General features: G+C 31.2%; 12 protein-coding genes across 12 annotated transcripts; 5 read left to right on the top strand and 7 right to left on the bottom strand.

The window, feature by feature from the left end:
- Positions 1–129: 129 nt before the first annotated feature.
- ARG81 (Arg81p) lies at positions 130–2,688 on the bottom strand (the record flags this gene model as incomplete). The annotated part of the gene is made up of 1 exon (XM_003685032.1): positions 130–2,688. One exon carries the CDS (start codon positions 2,686–2,688, stop codon positions 130–132), a length of 2,559 nt encoding a protein of 852 aa, XP_003685080.1.
- Positions 2,689–3,797: 1,109 nt separating this feature from the next.
- TAF13 (Taf13p) lies at positions 3,798–4,331 on the top strand (the record flags this gene model as incomplete). Its single annotated transcript, XM_003685031.1, has 1 exon — positions 3,798–4,331. The coding sequence occupies one exon, from the start codon at positions 3,798–3,800 to the stop codon at positions 4,329–4,331; it is 534 nt and encodes a 177-aa protein (XP_003685079.1).
- A 242-nt stretch (positions 4,332–4,573) lies between these two features.
- Positions 4,574–6,190, bottom strand: VPS9 (guanine nucleotide exchange factor VPS9; the record flags this gene model as incomplete). The annotated part of the gene is made up of 1 exon (XM_003685030.1): positions 4,574–6,190. The coding sequence occupies one exon, from the start codon at positions 6,188–6,190 to the stop codon at positions 4,574–4,576; it is 1,617 nt and encodes a 538-aa protein (XP_003685078.1).
- A 424-nt stretch (positions 6,191–6,614) lies between these two features.
- Positions 6,615–8,192, top strand: TPHA0C04950 (putative asparagine synthase; the record flags this gene model as incomplete). Its single annotated transcript, XM_003685029.1, has 1 exon — positions 6,615–8,192. The coding sequence occupies one exon, from the start codon at positions 6,615–6,617 to the stop codon at positions 8,190–8,192; it is 1,578 nt and encodes a 525-aa protein (XP_003685077.1).
- A 523-nt stretch (positions 8,193–8,715) lies between these two features.
- Positions 8,716–9,280, top strand: GIM5 (Gim5p; the record flags this gene model as incomplete). Its single annotated transcript, XM_003685028.1, has 2 exons — positions 8,716–8,731; positions 8,820–9,280. 2 exons carry the CDS (start codon positions 8,716–8,718, stop codon positions 9,278–9,280), a joined length of 477 nt encoding a protein of 158 aa, XP_003685076.1.
- A 398-nt stretch (positions 9,281–9,678) lies between these two features.
- Positions 9,679–10,431, bottom strand: PRE8 (proteasome core particle subunit alpha 2; the record flags this gene model as incomplete). Its single annotated transcript, XM_003685027.1, has 1 exon — positions 9,679–10,431. The coding sequence occupies one exon, from the start codon at positions 10,429–10,431 to the stop codon at positions 9,679–9,681; it is 753 nt and encodes a 250-aa protein (XP_003685075.1).
- Positions 10,432–11,117: 686 nt separating this feature from the next.
- Positions 11,118–11,807, bottom strand: TPHA0C04920 (splicing factor SR family protein; the record flags this gene model as incomplete). The annotated part of the gene is made up of 1 exon (XM_003685026.1): positions 11,118–11,807. One exon carries the CDS (start codon positions 11,805–11,807, stop codon positions 11,118–11,120), a length of 690 nt encoding a protein of 229 aa, XP_003685074.1.
- Positions 11,808–12,108: 301 nt separating this feature from the next.
- TPHA0C04910 (uncharacterized protein) lies at positions 12,109–12,780 on the top strand (the record flags this gene model as incomplete). Its single annotated transcript, XM_003685025.1, has 1 exon — positions 12,109–12,780. One exon carries the CDS (start codon positions 12,109–12,111, stop codon positions 12,778–12,780), a length of 672 nt encoding a protein of 223 aa, XP_003685073.1.
- A 273-nt stretch (positions 12,781–13,053) lies between these two features.
- On the bottom strand, positions 13,054–13,263 carry COX14 (Cox14p; the record flags this gene model as incomplete). The annotated part of the gene is made up of 1 exon (XM_003685024.1): positions 13,054–13,263. One exon carries the CDS (start codon positions 13,261–13,263, stop codon positions 13,054–13,056), a length of 210 nt encoding a protein of 69 aa, XP_003685072.1.
- A 517-nt stretch (positions 13,264–13,780) lies between these two features.
- MSC1 (double-strand break repair enhancer MSC1) lies at positions 13,781–15,271 on the bottom strand (the record flags this gene model as incomplete). The annotated part of the gene is made up of 1 exon (XM_003685023.1): positions 13,781–15,271. One exon carries the CDS (start codon positions 15,269–15,271, stop codon positions 13,781–13,783), a length of 1,491 nt encoding a protein of 496 aa, XP_003685071.1.
- Positions 15,272–16,401: 1,130 nt separating this feature from the next.
- RSC9 (Rsc9p) lies at positions 16,402–18,192 on the top strand (the record flags this gene model as incomplete). The annotated part of the gene is made up of 1 exon (XM_003685022.1): positions 16,402–18,192. One exon carries the CDS (start codon positions 16,402–16,404, stop codon positions 18,190–18,192), a length of 1,791 nt encoding a protein of 596 aa, XP_003685070.1.
- A 245-nt stretch (positions 18,193–18,437) lies between these two features.
- RPM2 (ribonuclease P) lies at positions 18,438–22,625 on the bottom strand (the record flags this gene model as incomplete). The annotated part of the gene is made up of 1 exon (XM_003685021.1): positions 18,438–22,625. The coding sequence occupies one exon, from the start codon at positions 22,623–22,625 to the stop codon at positions 18,438–18,440; it is 4,188 nt and encodes a 1,395-aa protein (XP_003685069.1).
- Between the last annotated feature and the right edge of the window lie 490 nt (positions 22,626–23,115).

Below are 23,115 nucleotides of genomic sequence, written 5' to 3'. Positions count from 1 at the left end.
TTCTATATAAATTTTTATTTTTCTTTTAATTATATGTGTCTAAATATTTTGTTTACATATACATAAAATGAGAAAGATAGATATATAGAAACATGCATACACCTTATAAAAATTACATTGCATCTGTTTTTATACCAACATCAAGTTCATTGACCATTCTTTGTAAACATCGTACCACTTGCCATGTTCTTCGTTAGTTTTCTGTCTTCTCCATACTTCTAACATCACTTGACGAGCAGCCCAATATGATCCAACACCGGTATTGGCTAAATTTGCGGCCCATTGCCTAAAATCCTCTTGTAAACCCTGATCAATGCAATTACATCCAGCTATAAATCCTTGCCAAATTAAAGGCACCATTTTGACATTACTCTTATCAACAAGATCTGATATAGTTTGTAGATCCTTTAGAACGTCTACAACGTAGTTTTTTAGGTATTGTTTATCAAAACCACGAACCATTGTGTAATAATAAATTATTAATCCATTATAAAAACTATTCATGTGGCATTGAAGTGAAATTAAAGAATCATTTAAAATTTTCGGTTGATTTGAAGAAATATTTTGGTCATATTTAGTCTTATTGTTTATATCATTCAATATTTCAATATTTTCGAAATCCCATTCTGATGACCAATTTAATAATCTTGATTCATAAACAATACATGACGAAAGAAAGGCGGGGGAAATGTCAATGGAATTTAATCTATAGTACTCTAAATGTCTTAATAATGAGACACAGTCAGAAAAAAGTAAAATCAATGAATTCGGGAGGCCATACAAGGTCCCTGTATTAATTTCATTTAAATTTAATGTTTCTGTCATAACAGAATAACTCTCTGTCACAAGATTTTTAAACAGTGGTGCTGTATGAACTGGTTTTGTAGACCTCAATCCTTCTTTTGAAAGACAGTAAAATTTTCCTTCAGAGTACTCCACATAATAGTGAGAATGTAGGTCAAAAAACTTGTCTTTATTTATTATAAGCTCTTTATCGAAATAAAAATCTTTATCAGAAATTATTTCCTTTTGCTTAACTTTATCTAAAGCTGTACTATCTTGGAAAACTTTTAGAAATGCAAAAATTGAATGTAATAGTTTTGCTTTTTCAGATATTTTTGGTCTACTTATCAATCTTGCTTCAATAAAATCCTCACATATTGATAAATAATATTGACAATCTGACATGGTGCCCCAAACAACATCAATTGAATTCATTGAGAGAAGCGAAGTTAAAATATCCTTATATTTTTCATATTTGACATTATTATTTAAACATTCTTTTAAATAAAATACGGCTTGTTTTCTAAAATTAATACCTTGATTTAAAAAGAATAGCATTTCTCTCGAATTCTTAGGAAATTTTCCTTGTAAATAAAAGCAAGACACGGCCAATATTGCATTAAATAAAGAACTCCTGGAATTAGAAGTTCTCCCAAGTCCAGTTAAATCTCCCAATGTCTTCAAAGCTATTGGAAAATATAATTTTTTCCATGGATTAGCTCTCACAGGAATTACAGTCATTAAATCTGCGACGTTTTGCTCATAGTAGTTCAAAAGGAATCGAGTAAGACTATTAACTTTCAGTGCAGTTTTAGGAAAATTTAAAAGAGGATCTGATATAGAAATTACATCAGGTAGCTCAGACTTTTCTATTTCCATAATTAAATGTGACATTTTTGTAGAATTAGGGAGGTTTTCAAAACTGAAATTATCCTGTAGAGGTACTATAGTTGCCATATTATTTATCAAATCTTTGTCATCTAGTAATTTTTCGTAACTATAGGAATCCCTTTGATTATTACCATCAATAAAATCTGACGCATCTAATGAATCATTATCAATATCGAACAAATTTTTGAGGAAATTATCTGTTTCTTTTTCGTTGGTTAAAATTTTTGAATTTGTCAAAAAAGTACTGTTATCTAACTCTCTTTTATCATCGTCTTTATGAAATATCAATTTATAAAGGTTCTGGAATTCCACTTCACTACGATTTTGATTAATAGATGTTGACGACAATGGCAGACCTTGAATAGCTGATGCTGAAAGTAAAAAATCTGTTCTTAATTCATTAGAAATCCATTCATTTGAATTATCTAATATATTTGACATTGTATTGTCATCATTAATACTAAGTAAAGTTTTCGGCACCGATTCAGGGATTTGATAGGTTTCAATGTTTGAGTCACCTATGCTAGATGAACTCGAGTTTACCTTCAGCACTCCAAAATGATTATTGATTGTTGGTTTATTGTTATTTAGGCTTGTACCTTGTAAATCTTGCAAATATGCCATATCTTCATCTATCTCTTCATAATATCTATATTTCTCATCATCATTGTACCTCACCAGAGGTATATTTCTTCTCTTTTGAGATTTTATAGCGACAAAATCGGTACCATGGTCATCGTCACTATAGATATCATTATCAAACTTATCTGATTCTAATTTTCGAATAACTGAACCGTTATCAATTGCTTCTTTCTGTTGAAACTTGGATGGTTTCTTCCAAACCAATTTAATATCATACCCACTACAGCTTATGGCTGAAGATCTACATTTATCACATTTTGGTTTTTTTAAATCACATTTTATCTTTCGAAGTCTACAGGTCCAACAACCTTCGAATGTTTTAGCCCTTTTATTATCAGCATCTCTCGAAGATGTTGATATTCTCTTCACCATTGACAGATGAGAATAATTTCGAACACCGGTTCTAGTAGAACTATATATTCAGAAAAAGCAAAAATCCTCCTAATGAGTCTTTATTCTTGCAAAATTATCTACTAATCATTAACTGAGAACAACAGAAAATACCGATGTCAGTTCTATAATGTTTAAGGTTCATTATTAGAAAGCTAAAATCAAGTTTCATCTATTTCTTAATGATTGATGATTGATTTCTTCTACGATAAAAATACCGACCAGTCATCTAAAAATCCTAATTTACTATAACCCTAATAAAAATATAGGGTTTTCATTAAAAGACATCAGCGGTTAAAGATTTCTCTTCAGTTTTCAACGAATATTAAAGCTCCAATCCAACATTATAAGCAAATTCCTTATATAAATGATTACTGTCCCAACTATACTGATGATTTAGACACATCCTATGTCCCATCTCCATACCCAATGTAAGCACTTGTTTGCATCCCGAGAAGTTCACTGTTAACAATAATAAAAAATGGCGCTGGGACTTAAATCGACGACATTTTTATAATCTGTAGAAGTTACTTGTCAAATGTTAGACACATAACTAATATTAATAACTTCTAGGCAAAAAGAAAACTAGTTTAATATCTTCACTGTATTCTCATCAAAAATGCCATGGCGGCTACAGTTAAATTATGTCCCTTCCTAATATAATATTGTCTGTTCTAGAATATCCATATAAAATTTCAATATAAATAATATACCACTGTTCAAATACACAAGCCATCTTTTATAAATAAAATAGAGTTAATATAAAAGATAGAATGACCTAAATAAGTTCTTTTCTTTTAAAGTCGTGGTAGTTAGTGTTATGAGAAGGCTTCACTTAGGGTTTGTTTATCTTTCTTAAGAAACCAAAAAACAAATTTTATAAAATAATGAATTTAAATATTTCAAACAGTTTAGAGACTAATTTGATATTGGAATAATTTATGAGAGGTAGCTTTGAGAAGATTAAACTTTAGAGCAATTGCCTTAATAGTTCTAGTCATTTTTTAGAAAGTTAACATACCTTTCTTTAGGATCGAATAGGCAGTTCTCAAAATCATCATATTTAGAAAATTGATTAAATATTCATCATTATGTCTAGGAAACTAAAAAAGACACATCTATTCTCAAAGGATGTAAGTTCTTTATTGTACTCTTATGGTGATGTTGCACAACCACTAAGTGAAACTGCTAACTGTTTGGATGAGATCATCTCAAGTTATTTGGTCGATGTGTGTGAAAATGCATATCACATCTCCAAGAAGCAAGTTCATCCTTTTTCAGCTAATAAGAATAAAATAAAGTTGGAAAACTTTCGGTTCGTTTTAAGAAAAGATCCAATAAAATTAGGGAGAGCAGATGAATTACTTGTAACAAATAAGTTAATTACAGAAGCTAAGAAACAATTCAATGAGACCGATATGAATATTGTACAAAGGAACAAAAATTTAGAAGGACATGAAATAACGAGAAATGAAGATTCTCACAGTGAACTTAACGGAAATGGTGAACGTGTACACAATAACGAAGATCTGTTAGATAAGGGTACTGAAAATGACTTGGATGATGGAGTCAAGGATGAAGAGGTAGACGAAGAGGTCGATGAAGAGGAAGCAGATGAAGATTAGGGAAATGGTTCCAACTGATATAACGAACATTCTATAAATGCATACGTTTTTTTGCCTGTGTTTTACTTGATATACTAAAACCACTTGAAATAGCCCATTCATTGAAGAAAAATAATGAATGCACTAAGTAGTTATCTAAACAGCACAGCTGGCATCAAACAATACAATACACATATTTGTACATAGATCGGTGAAGTCTTCAATTATCAAGTATATAGTTATATATGTGTATATAAGGAAAATCAATCTGATAATGACAATAATGCATCAACACATTCGCCGAGATTATATTTTTTAGCTAGACATATGTCTTCAATAATTTCTGGCAACATGTCTGGAAACATTGACGTTAGATTTTTTAATATATGTCTATTTTCTTTATCATTTATCATTCCAACAATATAATCCAAATCATCCGATTCTTCTGAATTAGCATTTTCGACAGAAATTTCACTTACCTCAGTATTATGAGTGTGCATTGGATCAGAGAAAGTAGATATGAGATCATTAAATTTGAATGCCAGTGCATTAGCAGCTTCATCGAGCGGCTTTGTTATATACTCACTTGGAGATGTTTGGGAAATATGACGTGACCTAACCTTTTCAACATGCTCTTTTTCTTTTTCAATTTCTTCAGTCATTAATTTTAATTTCACTTGATTATCTTGATACAACTTATCAAACTCTTCTTCATTATCAATAGTTAAAGAAGATTTGTCCATATTCATAATAAAATTTACAGCAGCTTGTAAGCTGCTGAAGTAATACGAAGCTTCACCTTTAATGAACTTTTCATGTCTAAACCTTTCAATATAATTCAAATTTGACGGTAAATTCATAATCTTATTTTTCAGTAGACTATAAATTAAGAAAGGTATGAATGAATCTGCACCATTTTGTTCTAATTTATTGTGCTTTAATATACTAAAAATTACTTTACATGAATTTAATATGCAAACAATTTTATCCCTTGGGGACTTAAATTTATTTATTTTGTCAAGTTCTTGGCCAGAAATGTTAATGAATCGATCAATGATAATGTTACTTTTCTTATTAGCATCCTTAAAGGAAATATCTAAATAGGTAGGTTTAATGAAGCCAAATTCTGAAAATTTTCTTTTTATTAATAGATCATCTTCCAGATCCTGCTCATGTCCATCATCCAATTTTATTAATTTATTTTTTAAAAGCTTTTTCAAATTAGGTGAATAACAATTGTTATAAAGTTTACCCATAATTAATTTTTCAATGCCTTCTTGTGCATTATTCAAAGATGTCTTATCCATAGATTTAAAAGGTTCATAGATTAGAAATTTATCGAAAATGAACACTTTGAAATCATTTATTAATTTTGTTTGTTCTTTCGTTGTCCAAATTGAACGTTGAGTTAAAAAATTATGTAAAAAAGATCTTGTGTATTTCACCAAAGGTTCAGCAGTCGGTTTTTTGAATTGCTCTAAAAATTCTTGAAAATCATAGTAATTATCATTTGAATCAATTTCCTCCTTTGTTTCGTTAATTTGAGCAACTGGAAGATGATCAGCATTGTTTACACGGTCATTGTCACCATATTGATGTTTTTCTTTTAAATTATTCGACACTACCGTTTCTGTTTCTCTTTCGGCATTTATTGCTGGTATATCAGATAATATGTTTATATCATCTTTATTTGTATTTTTAACATTATTTTTATTTACAACAGGTTTTATATGACCGCCATCATTAGTTTTCTTGTTTTCATCATCAATAGATTCTTTGTGAGGTTCATTAATGTTACTAGCTGAGTCAGAAGAACGACTAGCATTATTGTTGTTTGCAAGAGGATCAAACTCATTAAGGATATTGTCTTTAAAACTCATTATGAATATCTTTTTATTATGTCTTGCAACGTCTCTTTTCTTTTCCCTTATTTTAATTCAATTTATATCTCACAACGGTATTAGTCAAAATATCTCAAACGAAAAACCCAAATTATTGGATATTAACAGTTGCACTCCAGAATCAAGTATAATAGTTTATATACTCATTTAGAAGGAGTGACTGTCATATATTCAGCCATTCTGTAAAAAGAATAAGAAATATAATTTATCAATTTGCATTACTTTCAAATTTTAATATTGGAAATGTTTAATGTGCGCTTGATATAAAAAAAGATGAGATGAGATACAATGAAATGAAATATCAATATTTAATTATCTTGGTTAACATCTTGATTACTTTTTTGTTGCACTACTTCTATAAAGGATTGAAACCAAGTGCTATAGAAAGGGGAGTTTCTAAAGTATGTGTGGTATTTTGTTGCATTATAACCCCATTAATAATGGAAGTCTTGAGGATGAAATAATAGAGATTCCTGAAGGAAGTGATGATTTGAAAAGCTGTAGTGATAAGTCACCAATTTTCAATGAAATAGTCCCTTATATAGCTAGGAGAGGTCCTAATTATCAGATGTTTAGGGTTTTTAAGAGTGAGCAAATTAGTTGGTATTCCTCGATTCTATCGTTAAGAAAGCCATTCACTAAACAGAGTATTGAAGTTAACGATAGGTACATTTTGCAGTTCAATGGTGAATTATATAATAATGAAATACATGGTATTAGCGACACTACTTATTTTGTTAATTGCTTGAAAACTGCTCTAGATGAAAAGGATATAATTAATATTCTTAGAACTTTAGAAGGCGAGTTTGCATACACTATCTTTGATTCAAAGAAGAAACTAGTTTATTTTGGTAGAGATACAATTGGCAAGAGGAGTTTAGGATATAAGTTAGACTATGAAACTAATGAATTATACATTTCGAGCGCAACAGGAGATGTAGAGGGATTTAAAAATTGTGTAGGAGGCATCGTATACATTTACAATATCGAAAAGAAGCAATTGGATGAAGAAAATATGATTAGGGAACCTTATACTGTTAGTGCTGAAGTTGACGAAGGAGAAAGTAGAGCAAATGAATTAATTGCAAAGTTATATGATTCATTGTATGAATCAGTTGAAAAGAGAGTTTTGTCAATACATCCTGCCCATATTGAAGCCTCACCAGTTGCAGTTCTATTTTCTGGTGGTTTGGATTGTTCTGTTATCGTTGCATTAATATGCGAGGTTATGAAGTCTAAATCAAAGTACTCCAACCACACTATTGAATTACTAAATGTTGGTTTTGAGAATCCCAGAGTGGGATTACAGCCAAAAGATGCCCCTGATCGAAAATTAGCAGTCAGTAGCACCGAAGTTTTGAAGGAATTATATCCGGAAATAGATATCAAATTAGTTGAAGTAGATGTTTCTTATGAAGAATATGTAAAATTGAAACCTTATGTGATAAAGTTAATGTATCCCAAGGTAACTGAAATGGATTTATCTATCGCTATCGCATTTTATTTTGCATCGAGAGGAGCTGGTTTTATAACAAATTATGAGGAGCACACAAGAATTCCGTATAAAAGAAAAGGTATTGTGTTATTTAGTGGGTTAGGTGCGGATGAATTATATGGCGGATATCATAAATTTGCTAACAAGAGCAGAGAAGAACTTGTTGAAGAGTTAACTAAGCAGATAAACAATATTCATGACAGAAACTTAAACCGCGATGATAAAGTTAGTGCTGATAATGGAATTGAGGTAAGATATCCATTTTTAGATGAATATGTAGTAAACTTCTCAACAAAAGAGATACCAATAAATTATAAAATTAATAAAAAAATTCTTAGAGATTTAGCCAAAGCAAAATTACACTTAGAGGCAATTTCTGAAGAACCTAAGAGAGCCATTCAATTTGGAGCCAAGAGTGCAAAAATGACTAAAGATGGTAACAAACATGGCACTGATATTATTAAACTTGAAGAAATGTTAAATTGAATTTTATACGAGATATATATGGACATTATAGATAGACAAATCCAAACAAAATCGAAATATCAACGAGAATGATGACAATTGAGCTTGCTATCTTCAGCATCTAATAACTTATTTAATTGACCATAACTTTTTTAAATCACTGTAATATTAGGACAGCTTTATTGTCTATTCAATTGTATAGGTCCATAATGCTGTCAATTTATAAATTATTTAATATTCGACTTAGTTTCATAGTTATTATGTCTTCTTACTGTACAGTTAAAACTGAAAAGAGCATCGGCATCTCTTTTAAATGTAAAATGAGGTTGAAAAATTGCAGTATAAAGAAAACACGATATTAGATTATTTCAATGTAATTACTCTTGGAAAGAAGTTTAGATATTCATTCTATTTTGCAATTCTAGCAAACTGAGTATTGGAATTTAGAACTATTTTAAGACTTTTCACATTTTTTAATTCAACAGTTATAAAAACCTGAACGAAAAAACAGTCAACAGATAACGAGAATAAAATCTATACAATCATGTCATCTCAAAAAAGTATGTTACAGTAGATTGAATCTCATTTATTATTATATACCATTATACTAACTTAATTTTAAATGTAATACATTTATTACCTATGTAGTCGATCTATCGAAATTAAATGCTGAGCAATTAGCTGCTGTAAAACAACAGTTTGATCAAGAGTTACAACATTTCACTCAATCTTTACAAGCTTTGAATGTTGCCAAAAATAAGTTTACAGAATGCATTGAAGATATAAAGGTAACTTCTTCGACAGATAATGAGAACCAAAAGTTGTTAATTCCAGCAACTGCTTCTTTATACGTTCCAGGTAAAATTATTGATAATAAAAAATTTTTGGTCGATATCGGTACCGGTTATTATGTTGAGAAGGATGCTGACAAGGCAATTGAATTTTATCAAAAGAAAATTAACAAATTAAGCACAGAGTCGACACAAATCCAAAACATCATCAAAGAAAAATCACAATCATCGTTTGCTATTGAGCAACAAATAAGAGAGGCTGCCATTAGACAAAATCATGAAGCTGCCAAAGAACAACCAGCTCAAAATGAAGCTTAAATATTCAATTTGAAAAGAAGTGGAGCAGATAGTTAGTAAGATTTAGTTTCTATGTAATAACGCTTAATATCTAGGACTTATGAAATACAAATGATAATAATATGAAGAAGAGTAATAATAATAATAGGCAAAATAATTTTATACAAAGAAGAAAAAGAGTTATCAACAAAACATTGTATTAAATATTTTTGTATGCATTAAGAGATCATGTATCTAAAGATAGTTTAAATCAATGGTTTATATATCTGTACACGTATAAATGATAGTCTTGAATTATTTATTTTGAAGGTCAAGCGGGTTGTGGGGGGGGGATTCGGAATTATGTTTCTATGTTCTTTTTTTTTGTTTAATTCTGTAAAATAGTGTTGTATTGCTTTATCATTGAACTTTAATATTTATTATAAAGCAGCCAATCGATCATTAATTTCCTGTGGAGACAGTTTTCTAAATCTAGGACCTACTTCACCTTCGACACCTTTGTATCCCAATAAATCATTATTTTCGTCGCCGACTACTGCAATTTCAATTGTATCACCATTGAATTCACCTTCTACAGATTCTTTCAACGTTAAAAGCGCAATATGGATTGCATCTTCTAATTCTAATTCATTATTCCATCTTTTTTCTAAGAATGTTTTTGCAGCGGTTGAACCTTTCCCTATGGAAGTAGCTTTCCATGGGAAATATGAACCTGAAGGATCTACTTGATATAAAGAGAACCCATTATGTTCGTCATGGCCAGCTACCAACAAAGAAACACCGAATGGTCTAACACCACCTGACTGAGTTGCTTCTTGCATAACCTTAGCGATTTCAGACACTAACAATTTCGTTGAAGGATATTCACCATAAATTCTTTTATAGTTTGTATGGGCTACTTTTCTTGATTTATCTACTAAAACTCTAAAATCTGGGCCCATTCCAGAGTAAACAGCACCAATATCTGGAGTCAAAGCGGAAATCTTGGAGATATCTTCTGTCAATGCTAAGGAAGAAGAGGTTTTCTTCTCGGTGGCTATAATAACCCCATTAGTGGCTTTAATACCTAAAGAAGTAACACCTTGTTTTACAGCAGTCAATGCATAATCAATCTGACCTAATTTACCACTAGGGGAAAATGTAGTTAATGAAAAAGAATATCTATCAGCCATATTTGAAATGTTATTTTATTCTATTTTATTTTATCGTATCGTATATTTATCAATGATTCTGATTATGTTATAATGTAAAAGTAATATCTGCAAAACAAATAAGGATAACAGAATAATTTCACAACGAAAACGGTTCACAGACACACAAAAAAAACACTTGTACAGAGATTCTTTACTGAGCTTGCCAGCGACCGACCAATTTAATTGTAAATGTAGTTCACCTCTTTAATTGTAAGCTATGGTAATAGTTATCAACATCATCATCCTATATATATATGTATGTATATATATAGGATGATGGTAGTTTAGGTTCTCAATAATCTTGACGTTACACAAAAATTCGCCACCGATTTTTCTTTTCTGTGCGCTTTTGGGCTGCGATTACTATATTAGGAAATCGACTGAGATTTTGTGGCGGAAAAGCGACGTTAGGGTTCAGCCAACAGGAACCCTAACGTTGTTTGGCTCATTTTGGCTTGGAAACCCGTTTGATCAACATCGACGAAGAATAGGGTTTGTTAGGGTTCTCGTGGTTTAACTGAAAATTTTATATAACATCTTATGTCCATCTTATTTCCGTTCGACCTTAAGCTCATCTCAGCTCAATTGTACAAAGGGTTCCACACATCATATATATATATGTGTATATATCTGGGTATAATTATGATGTTAATGGCAATATGCTATCACGCTCTCTTGGAAATGTAAGGGTTTGAGTTCAATTGGAATTTTTTCCTTTGAGCATTCTCAAGATCGGTTTGCAATTGTGGAGAAGGTTTTCTGATATGCATGAAATTACAATGATCACCTCTTTCACAACCTGATTTTTCTTCTGGTTTACGACAAATGGCCTCTCCAAAATCATGTATATGTGTGAGGTCACAGTATATTGGTTTCCCATTGAACCATCTCGTGTTCAACTCATTGTTTGCGTCTCTGGCGTTTTGTTCACTAGAGTATCTTACATAGACATTACCACGTAGATGGTCGTTCCCATTATCACATATATACATCTCCATTATTCTACCATATTTAGCTAGTTCGATGTATAGGTCTTCGTAGATGGAATCGTACTCTTTGTCGTCGATAGGGGGTGTTGATTTATTCTTTGTTGTAGGTTTATTTGGTTTTGTTTCTTGGGTGGACTTGTCCGATTCGTCTGTAGTGGTGGTGGCCGTATTGGAAGTCGTAACATCTGCATTTCTTGGGAAATCAACCAAATTCAGTAATACAATAGTATGTGATCTGTTTGGACTAGTATGGCTCTTGGAACACTTATTACCATGTCTACATACACCTACTTTATAGTAGAAGAGGCATCTCTCTTTCTCATCTTGCCTGTGATACTGGTTTCTTTGTTGATAACGTCTATCCATAATTCCTTGACTCTATAAAATTATCTTCTCTGTTTTCTCCGTATCTAAACCAACCTTCTTGTACGATACTGGTTATCCTTATGGCCTGAATCATATTCTTATCATAACTTTATTTTATAAAATACTTCTTAACTTAGTTTCTCAGTTATTTTATTTTTCAGGTTCACGTAAATATACTGAAAAAGTCATCGTAATAATGAAACATATTTGAGATGAGACCTATATAAGAAGGCCTTTCTAAACGTGAATATTCTCTGTAGCATAGGTTCTAAAATTGGATAAAGAGTGTTATTGAATTACCATGGGCGCAGACGGTGGGTCTGTAAACAAGAATTATAATTTGAAGTTACAAATTCAGAAAGATAAAGATGTACCAAAAGATGATGATACTAAGGAATATATTAAACAATCGAGATGGAATTATTGTGCTTTGAAAAGTAATGAATTTTTGACGTTACCTCTGGTGAGTGATTATCGAGGGAACCTTTATAATAAGACATCTATTCTTGAATGGTTATTGGAGAAAGACAAGCAGAAGGCTTATAGTGCCCAGCAGATCGATAAATTCAAACATATCAAGAGACTCAATGATATCGTTCAATTAAATGGTCTTACTGAGACAGTATCGGATGAGAATGAAAACCGTCGTGTCATAAAATGTGATTTTGGAGATGATGTGTTTATTGGAACTCTAAACCCAAACTCTAATGCAACTAATGCACAAAAAAACTTTGTTTATATCAGCCCATGTGGTGATGTTATGCAGAGAAACGCATTAGGTCTAATGAAAAAATCGGAAAGAAAATGTCCTAGTTGTTTAAATGTTTATAAATCCACTGATATAATACCGATAAACTCAGAAGATCCACAGATGTTGAAAGTCTTGGAGGACAGAATGACAACATTGAAGAAACAGAATATATATCATAACGGTAAGGCTCGTAAACTGGCAGACCCCAAAAAAGGAAGTTAAATATAGAGACCCTCACAACAGATACTAAGAAACATAAACTACGATGAAATTGTTGAGAAACCATGTATTAGCTTACAGACAGATAAATAATTGTGTATATAGATCAACATAATATAAAGTCAATATATAATTAAAAGCAGGTTCCTCTAAAATGATTAGAATGTTAATGGTTTGTATGTACAGAGAATAAAATGTAGGGATATTTGAGGGACCAATTTTTTGCATAATGAGAAATTTGGTTGAACAGTCGAGTAGATTCAATGGAATAACTATCTATTCAGCAGACGTTACCGAACCTTCAAGTTCTCTGGCCTCATTTTGATCCAGTTTTGTGGCTGTTACTTGCTTTTCATAGTTTTTACCATTTATATACATTGTATAACCTAACCCACCAACCATATAAACGGAACCACCAACAAGACCCAGCACAGTTAAACGATGAATCGTATCACTAGCTCTAGTGTACCAAGCGTATTTTGCCATAATGTATAGGAGTTATATATGTGTCTGTGAGTAATTAAAATGACTTAAACCAATCGGCAGTGTCAATATTCAATAGATTATTCACTGTTTTACCTATGCAACTAGATTTGTAACACCCACATCTAAAGATATTCCTTAAATGAACTTGACTGTCTTTTTAAAGGTATATATATCAACCAGAGCAAGTGCTTTTAGTATGTTTTTTTTGATGCCGCCAAATGCTGACAGTAACCGGGTAATGGTTAGTCGTTCCCCAAATCAAAGGATGATGACAGAAGGGTGTCGCAACCGGTTGGCGTCACAAATCAGAATGAACTAACGAGTGTAGCCTAGTGGGTTTTTTCTTTACTTTGTTTATGTTTTCTATTTATTCATAGATAGTTATTATTTAATAGTAGATAGTATTTATCTCTTAACAGAAAAAGTGAAACTAATAATGTTCATCCTACTAAAGTGGGACAGTTATATACCATACGAACTGGTGTCCATTTAATGGTGTGGCCGAGAAGTGGGTATATTAACGGTAGAATAGACCATTGTACCATCTCTTGTAGAATGGTTGTGGCTCTGGGAATCCGAAAAATGATTTCGTGTTAGATTTAATCATCTCTATGAGTTCGTTTTTTGTTGCGGTTGGATTCGACACGATTCCGAATGAATTCAGGTAGTCACTGAGTTCATCCACCGTCCAGGTGTCCAGAGTCTGGTACCATTTTTCAATGATGGAGTTTTTCCAAGTTTGGGAATCCTTGCTCAACTTGTCGCTTTTTTCCTTGAGAGTAGTTTCCGTCAGCCAATCATGTACGTTTGATAACCCCAGTTTGTTGAATAGCTTTGCAACGTTTTCTTCATTCTTGATAATTGGTTTATCTTTGTTTTTTTGAACTAGTTTCCTTAGGCTTCGCTTTGTCGTGAGGGTATGGTACTTGACGCCCCTTACATCGAGGAACTCTTGTAATCTCTCTTTAGACCAACTGTCCGTGTTGAGTTTATCAACATCAGAGAAATGACAATGCCAGTTGTATTTGAGCTTGTCATAGAAATATTGAAGCCACGTTGGTGTAAACTTTCTCATACCCGTGTTTCCAGCTGCGACATCATACAGTTGTGACATATAATTAGCTGGCTTGTAGAGGATTGGAGAGGCAGTCTGGTGTAATTTTTGGAAATACCAGTCAACATCATCCTGTAACAAATTGATATTGTCCTCTGCAATCTTGATCAAATACTTGTGATTTTTTTTGCCTTTGACTTTGGCCTTATCGTAGCTAATGCCGTGATCTTCTAACCAGTTTTGTAAATCTACGTTGGACCAATGTTCGAAAACGTCTTTGTTCAATTTGCCTGTCTTTTTATCGAACAACTCATCACCAGCATTCTCGTTAAGCTTCTTCATGAGGTCCATTCTCTTCTCTTCAGCGTATTCAGATGCCTGATAAGCGTTCTTCTTCACTAAAGCAACTAAGTCATCTCTTTTATTTTTTATGTCATTAGAATACTCAATGCCGAACCTCTCCAACCAGTCCTGGAGTTCTTGCAGAGTCCATTCAGAATAAAACTTGGTGGATGGATAATACCCAGACGCATTAAGTTTTTTGCATGCAACATCGAAGTTATCTCTAAAGATTTTGATTAACTCATCTCTGGATACATTTGGGTCGAAGTCGATGCCAGCAGAATCTAACAGTTTGTGGATTGCATTAGTAGTCCAAGTATCAACCAACCATTCACAGACTCTGCCCTTGTACCCATGATACGTATCACTGGCCACATCAGTAGCGGTACGTTGTTCGTGTCCAAAACTTAATTTATGTGCTAAGTGATCCTTTAGGTACTCGTACGTTTGTGAGCTGAGGTCCTTCAGCTCGTCAGCTTCATCTTTTAGATATTCCAGGATGTCTTCATGGGTCCATTTCTCGACGTTGAAAGCAGATTGTTGGGAATTCCCAAAAGCTAGAGCACTCTTTTCACAGAGTGCAAACAGGGTTAATACAAAAACTAGTCTCATTTTGATAAGCAATAAGTTCAAAAAGACTGTACAATTACGTTACACCTCTAGTGGTAACAAATAAAATACACCACAACATGAAATAAGAACAAGTAAAGTAAACCATTAATTCCATCTTTATATTTTTTATTTTCGATGCATTCCATCATGTCTTTTATATAGTCATTATCCCCTGTGTATTCCCTTGGATGGTGGAAACAGAAAATCCTTTTTGAGGTATCTACAACTTAAACATCACCATCAATGTCTAATAAAGGAAAGGGGACAAGCTTCCCCTGTGGGGGGAGGGGTTCATGGCCGTTAACCACAGTCACGAATCCGTCATGAAACCTCAACACTGCGATGACGTTGTGTGCAAATAAGAACTATTAAATTATAAAGTAGAAGAGAGACGGTTTTAATTACAATGGAGTGGCTAAAAGAGGGCAGAACTCGATTAACAAGATATTTTTTCAGTCTGGATTTCAAGCCAAGAGAATCAGATGTTTGCTTGTGACTTACATACACCCTTCGTGAAGTACGTTATATCACCTTTTCCCACACTGTTGCAAGTAGCACCATCATAAAAAGGTTAGTTTCGATATCTTCTTTTCTACCTCGCACAAGTATAAGAGACTTCTAAAAACAAGCCACTTAATGACTTGACTACGTCAGGTAGCCCATTGTGAACCCCTTGATTCTTGAGGGTGGGATTCACAATCATGCCATCTAATGTTCGTTTATATTCACATTCAAGTCTTTGGTGACGTTGAACCAACCTTGTCTTGACGATCGCGATGACTTCTAAAACTGAGAGCAGCCCCTCTGCACGTGACAACTAATATCCGATCACGTGATAGTCTCGAAACTCGTTTTGTCAATTTTTCAAAAATCTACCCATCACATCCACCATTAATTAACAAGAGGTACAATACAATACAGCAATAAACAAGATAAGTGATAAATTTTGATTTGATGGGATTGCGACCTTGTTGAGTATTTATGAAAGGTTTGGCTCCCTTGTTGAACTTTGTGATACTTAACTTGTAGGATACCTGTGTTATTGTTATAATCGTGCGCAAGGCAGTTTAATAAGTGGGAATATAAAGGTGCGAAAGACGAGGCTAGTGACACTACTATATTGATACAACATGGATAATTTTCAGCCTATGGTTAACACCCAGGTTATGGGTGAAAACACAGAGGTCACGAATGGAAATATGTTTTCAAACATGGCTGCTACTCCTATCAGAGTCTCTAGAAACGAGTCCAGTGGGTTAGTTGATTTTTCTGGTTTCACTGCTACCTCGACTAGCTCTGTTGCTTCTACACTAGCTAAGTTGAATATTTTCCAAAACTTACCAAAAGAAACTTCAAAAGGTGTTGATGGATTAAGTAGAATGAAGATGTCGGTGCAAAGCAATCTTCCAGAAGAGATCAAATGGGGGTTGAAAAAATATCTGGCCTATAGTAACAAAGCTCCGTATTTAATTAGTTTAAAGGACATGCCAGATCTATTACCAATATTTAAAGCATTTATCCAATCAATGGTACCAATTGTGGATAACTTTGATAAGCCGATAACAATCAATGCCAAGGATGAGGTAAGTAATGCTGATCCATTGACAGTTTTGCAGTTTGGTTTGAACTCATTGTTGATTTTAAGAAACTTAGCTCAAGATACAGACTCAGTTCAAGTTTTAGTTAAAGATAGTTCCATCAAGGAATTCATATTGTTTATTTTAACAAAATATGAAACTTTATTTATAAACAAAGATACAGAAAAACAGATTTACCATTCAAACGTATCATTCGCTAATGAGTTGATTCATTACGTTTTAGATATAATGGAAGCAGTTTCCTCCTACATGGCTCCAGCTAAACTGGATGATCCATTTTTTAAATCATTGATCACATTGTTAAATTACACGAAAGATAGATACTTGGTTATCTCTATCCTTAGATCCCTGTCTCGATTACTTGTTAGGTCAAAATCGGATGAATTAAGTGCCGCTGAGAATTTAGATGAAAAGAGCTTGTCTGCAATTGTCTCATTTTTATTAATTGATTGTGATATCGAATTGGTTACAGCTTCGTTGGATTTCTTATATCAGTATATTTTACCAGGAAACGAAAGAATAAGTAAACTAATAAATGATCCTATCAGAATGACTCAATTATCAGCCATATTACCAAAATTATTAACTAGTAATATACCACTCCCAAATTATGAACAAATTGATAATCATGAAATTAGATTAATCAAACGTTTAAAGCCAGCACCACCAAAAGATGCTCCACCTATCGATGACAAATTATTCAACGAATTGATTGCGATCCAAGAACCATTAAGGTCTATTATGTGGTTAAGATGTTGTTTTGAACCAATTAATGAAGCAGAAGTAACTCAAATTACCTTGTGGAGAACATATGAAGCAAAATTTTCACTGGCTGTACGTGAAAAGACTGGTAAAAAGCTACTACCAGCTGTTGAATTTATCAAAAATGTTTCTAATGCTTTCAGTAATGCATCTGCAATGGTGATAACAGACCCTGCCACTAGTAAAAAAAGATTTGTAATTAAAGGTATACAACCTCGTTTCACTTCTTTGAGCTTAAGGGAAGCCGAGGAAGAACATGCTAAAAGAATTACAAATTCATCTTCTGATATTAAGAAATCTGTCAATAATAATATAACTGAAGAAGATGACACAATAAAACCTGTAGAGCAAAACGTCTTACCGGAACTCGTATTCCCACAAAAATTATCTGATATATCTAATGCTACCGCAACATTCCTTTGCTTGTTATCTAACGACACAAAGGGACATGGTTTACAATTTTGTCAAAGCATTAAACCATTGATTATACATAAATTAGTTAACGTTCCTCCTTTAACTACAGCTCTGTCAGAATATATGGAAAATACGAAGTTATTATGATTGATCTGGCTAACTAAATAAAATGTGTAATAGTAGAAATTTAGAAAGAATGATAATATAAAATAGAATTTGTTTTTTTCTTTTGAATATGAAATGTTCGTGATCATTAAGTTATTAAGAATAAATAAATAAGTAGTTTGAATAAACAAAAGGAATATATATAATTATGTTCCATTTTTAATGTTGAGTTCGATATTGAATATGCAATACGTAGGGACGTAATGAAAGTCTTGAATGAATGTAAGTTAGATTACGATTCCTTCTAGCTTATAGGTATCATTGATGAAATTCAATGAATTATCAATTTTGGTAAGAAGAGGTAATTTTTGTTCACCATTTTTCTGTTCCTTTACATAATACATCTTGATTTGATTGATTAAAGAACGCAACTCTGTTGGTCTGAAAGTGAATGAAAAATCATTTAGAATGTAAAGGGTATTTCTTTCTGGGTCCAAATGTATGGATTCCATAATATTGTTAACTAATGAAGACAGGGCCGACGGTTTGACATGATACCAAATGTCAATTATCTTATTAATCTCATTTGTTGTTAAATGAGAATCCATTAGATAGCATTTAAACTTGAAATAATTTTCAATGTACAAATCAAAATGGTTTAGATCCTTTGAATTTTTACTCAATTTAGTTGACTTTGAAAGTATCGAACAATAACTTTGCAAAATGATTTCCAAAACGTTCTGTTTGGAAATATTAAAATGTTTCGATCTGAAATTTTCAAAATGTAACATCATACTCGGAAAATCATTAGAATAATACGATAGTATATTACTTAGCTGGTATTCATTGGTGATTTTAACTGATTGAATCAACTTTGCAGCTTTACTTGGATTAATAAATTTCAAATTAAATAAAGCATTGCTGTAAATATCATTCAATTTGGAAGGGATTGTCTCCAAATTATTTTTTTGCACAAAATTTTGGATTGTTTCAATAGCTTCATCAGTTTTGGAAAGTGAATTGTAGTATGTAGCCAATAGCATGACAGAATCTTCTTCAGACAGTTTTGATTTGTATAGTCTATAATTTTCTTTGAAAGATGATAAATCATTTGTTTTTAAATAAGAAAATAACAGCAAATAAAGATTTTGAACGGGTGAAACTTTATTAAATTCTATTATCTTATCAAATTGATGTTGTTTATAGAGTGTCATGTAAATCATCGATATGGACTCGAAAAAAGTTGTTTGAGCTTTAATTGTAGCAAAATTATGAGGAAATTTAATATCAGTTAAAAAATTATTGAACTCTTCCATGGAGGTATTATTGTTGTTGAGGTAATCTTGCTGCTCCGTGTGACTTTTTATTAGCTTCATTAATGATGTGTTATTTAAATTGTTAATAAGATTATCACTTAAAATATCTTTATCTTTTAAAATTAAACTACGAATTGAGTCTAAATTTAAATTATGAACCATTAATTTGATTAGATTTTTTAATTCTAAAACTTGATGTTCAGCCATACAAGTTTTGACAGCATTGATGACCATATCCTTAGTTAGGAAAGTTGATAAATTTTTTGAAGAAAACAATGCTCTATAAGTTTCAAAATCGAATTTATAGCCATTTTTGTATAACTGGTTGAATTCTCTAATACCTGTGTGTTCGGATTTTCTAATCACAGGACCCAATGATATAGGATAACTTTTATCCCAGTCACCTAAATTTCCAGTAAAATAATGATCAATATCAGTTGAGAAATCAAATAATTTAATAGCTTGTGAAACAGAGCTTGACAAAAGTGATGGTTCAAAATGCAAATCCTTATATTTATTCATAAATTCTTTAAATTCATCATGAACTTGTACTTTGAATTCATTGAAGCTATTTAATAAAAGTGGATCAAAGTTTATTTTTAAAATATCATTTGAATTTTTATTATTTTCAATGCCATTGCCTTCATTTAAATTACCATGAATGTTTAACAATAAATCGACCCTGTTTATCTTTAAGATCATCTTTGAATAAAAATCCAAGATTGAACTATAGTCATATGAGTTTGTTAGAAGATCTTTATTTATATGGTTTATGCAAATTTTCAAGTTAGTTAATGTGTAAACATTAAAGATATTTGACAAGTTGCAATAACTTTTGAAAAACTTTGAAGTAAAGATTGAAGTCTCATTTGTTTCGCCATAAATTTTTTTCTGTAAAATTAAATTAACGAATGAATCTAATATTGTTAAATTGTGAGTATGGAACATTTCTTCATGTTCCATATCATTTGAAATAAGATTTCTTTCTTTAAAGTATTCCTCTTTAATTAAGTCACCATGAAGTTCAATAAAACTTTTGATGAAATCATCTGAATAAATATTTTTATTGCCTTTGAAAATTTCAAAGACAACTTCATAAGTTTTCAAATCATTAAATTTGAATTTCTTAACAATTGATTCATGAATTAAATTTTGAATCATTTCAGAATCACTACATTGAAAGGCTTGTGCAATTAAGAAGTCATGAATACAGTTTTCATTAATATCCATATCGTCTGATAATAAAGTTTTATTATCAAAGATGTAGTTATCGTTGAAGATATCACTCTTTTCCACCTTTTCTGGAAGTGGTAATGCATATAGGGAATTATAATATTTTTTAGTTAGATCCCAATCTTTTAGAGAATAATTCAATAAACGTAAGTAAAAGTAGTAATCAAAATCAGGAAACCAACTTATATTTGATTTAAAAGTTGATAATAATTCATAACCATGATTTGGATTAACAATTGAAACAGATAAAATAAAATTTTTAACTAATTGAAAGATTTCATTTTTATTGCTTGTTAAAGATGAAATTTCATTTAATTTTGTTTCAAAAATTTGCGTGGCATAATTTATATCGCCTTTTATTAATATATTACCTAAGATGATTAAAGACCAAATTTGATAATCATCGGTTATTAAATTATTATTTCTTTTTGTTGTAAAATCTTCAATCAATAATTCATAATCAGTTGATAATTTATTAAATGAATATAAATCATTTTTCAGGATTGAATAGTTTATTAGGGAATTATAATAAAATTTATAATTTTGTTCGATTGAAAAAGTTGGAATTGAATTAATGGTATTAATTAATTTTTCTGTATTCATTAATTTTGAATCAACATTTGGATAACAATTAGTTGCAATTAATAAATTTTTAATTACTAAATCATTTGATAAATTATATTTTGAATGAATCTGTAAAAAAATTTCGATGGCAATTCTATAAAAATCTAGACCATTTTTGGTGTTTTTCAATTTTATTGAAGATGTGAATAAACTTTGTAAAATTAAATTATAAATATCTTCGGTTGGTTTCATTTTATGTTTAATAATAATATCTTCATAAATGGATAAAATTTGGTACATTTTATAATTTATATCATTTGAATCGAATTTTCTATTAATGATTGAAAATATAATTTGATAATATGTCTCCAGAGAAGGGATGCAGTCGTTCCTTTTAATTGATTGGTATAAAGGTAAAATAATTTCATAATTTTCATTATTGAAGTTTTCTTTAATTTTTTGTGAATGTGAATCTAAGAAAGTTTCTTTATTTAAGTAAGATTCGTTTTCCTCCCAAGGCCAATTATCTTCAATATTTTGTTCATTATCATGATTTTCTTGTAAAGGATGTTTCCCATTGTTATCGACATCATTGGTTATGTTATTGTTGTTATTGTTTTTGAATAATTCATCATTTGATATATTATCATTTGAATAGTTTGTCTTCGTTGAGTAGAAAGCTTTTTTCTTATAATGTTGATTTTTTTTATAATCTTTTAAAGAGAATTGACCATTTAAATTGTTATAATTTATTATGCTATTCCCGATCAAAGTGTTTGTTGTTGGTATTGTTGTATAATTATTATTATGAAATCTTAAAATGTTATTTTTCAGATTTGAAGATAATAAATATTTTTGCCTTCTCTTGACAACTAAATTAGTTTGTCTCAAATACTTCATATGCTTATTTTGTGGGAAATCAGTTGATTTTATTGAAGAAGGAGATGCAACTGCAACAGTTGTATTTTGAGAAGTTAAATGAGAGTTTCTTCTTGGAGTAGCGGTTGCAGCAGTTGTCGTGGCAGAGTTATTATTTGTTGTTGTTGCTGTTGAAGTAAGTAATAATGGTACAATAAACTTTGATGAATTATTTATGTTATAATTTTTACCTGAATTTTTTGAATTTCTGTTCGAATATTTCAAATTATCGTTGCCATTATACGTATTGCTATCATTTTTATTATTCGATTGACTATCATTATTGTCGTGATTATTATCATTCAAATGTTGATTTGAATTGAAGAAAAACACATCGGTTGCAGCACCATGATGATTTAAAAAAGGCGCAGCATTTGGAGTCGATGTATAACTTTGACTGAGCCTTCTTATATTGACTTTGCTTTTAAATGATTTAAATACCATTATATTATTGTTATAATTGTGTTTTTTTAACAGCTGTTCTCTTGCTCTGTTTTCTCCTTTAATTTAGCATATATATAAAAAAAAAAGGTATATTGATGAAGAAAATGCACTTTAAAGGATAATTAATTATGTTTATCTCTATATCAGGTTGTATAATTAACACTTATAATTTCTTCGCACAATATAAGATGGGTTTTATGTTTCTTTAGAAAAAGAATTTGCCTTAAATATGTGGGTCTGTATAAATAAAATGAATGAGTTTGCAATATGCGAATGGAAAGGAAGATGCAATCGGTTTCAGTAATATAACAAAGAAAAGACGTCAAAAGAGTAACCAGATCTTATCAGACAGTGTGTGTATAAATGCTTTTATGCTTTTGTATGTTTTTTATATTATTGTGGGTATCTGTGGGTTGATAAATGAAGCACGAAACAGAGAGCGATGAGCGGTTGTCTAGCGAGAGATGTGGAACTACACAGGCATATATAT

This window comes from Tetrapisispora phaffii, chromosome 3 (assembly GCF_000236905.1).
Source record: "Tetrapisispora phaffii CBS 4417 chromosome 3, complete genome".
NCBI lineage: Eukaryota > Fungi > Ascomycota > Saccharomycetes > Saccharomycetales > Saccharomycetaceae > Tetrapisispora > Tetrapisispora phaffii.
Note: the sequence above shows the minus strand (reverse complement) of the source record. Positions and strands in the feature narration are given on the sequence as shown.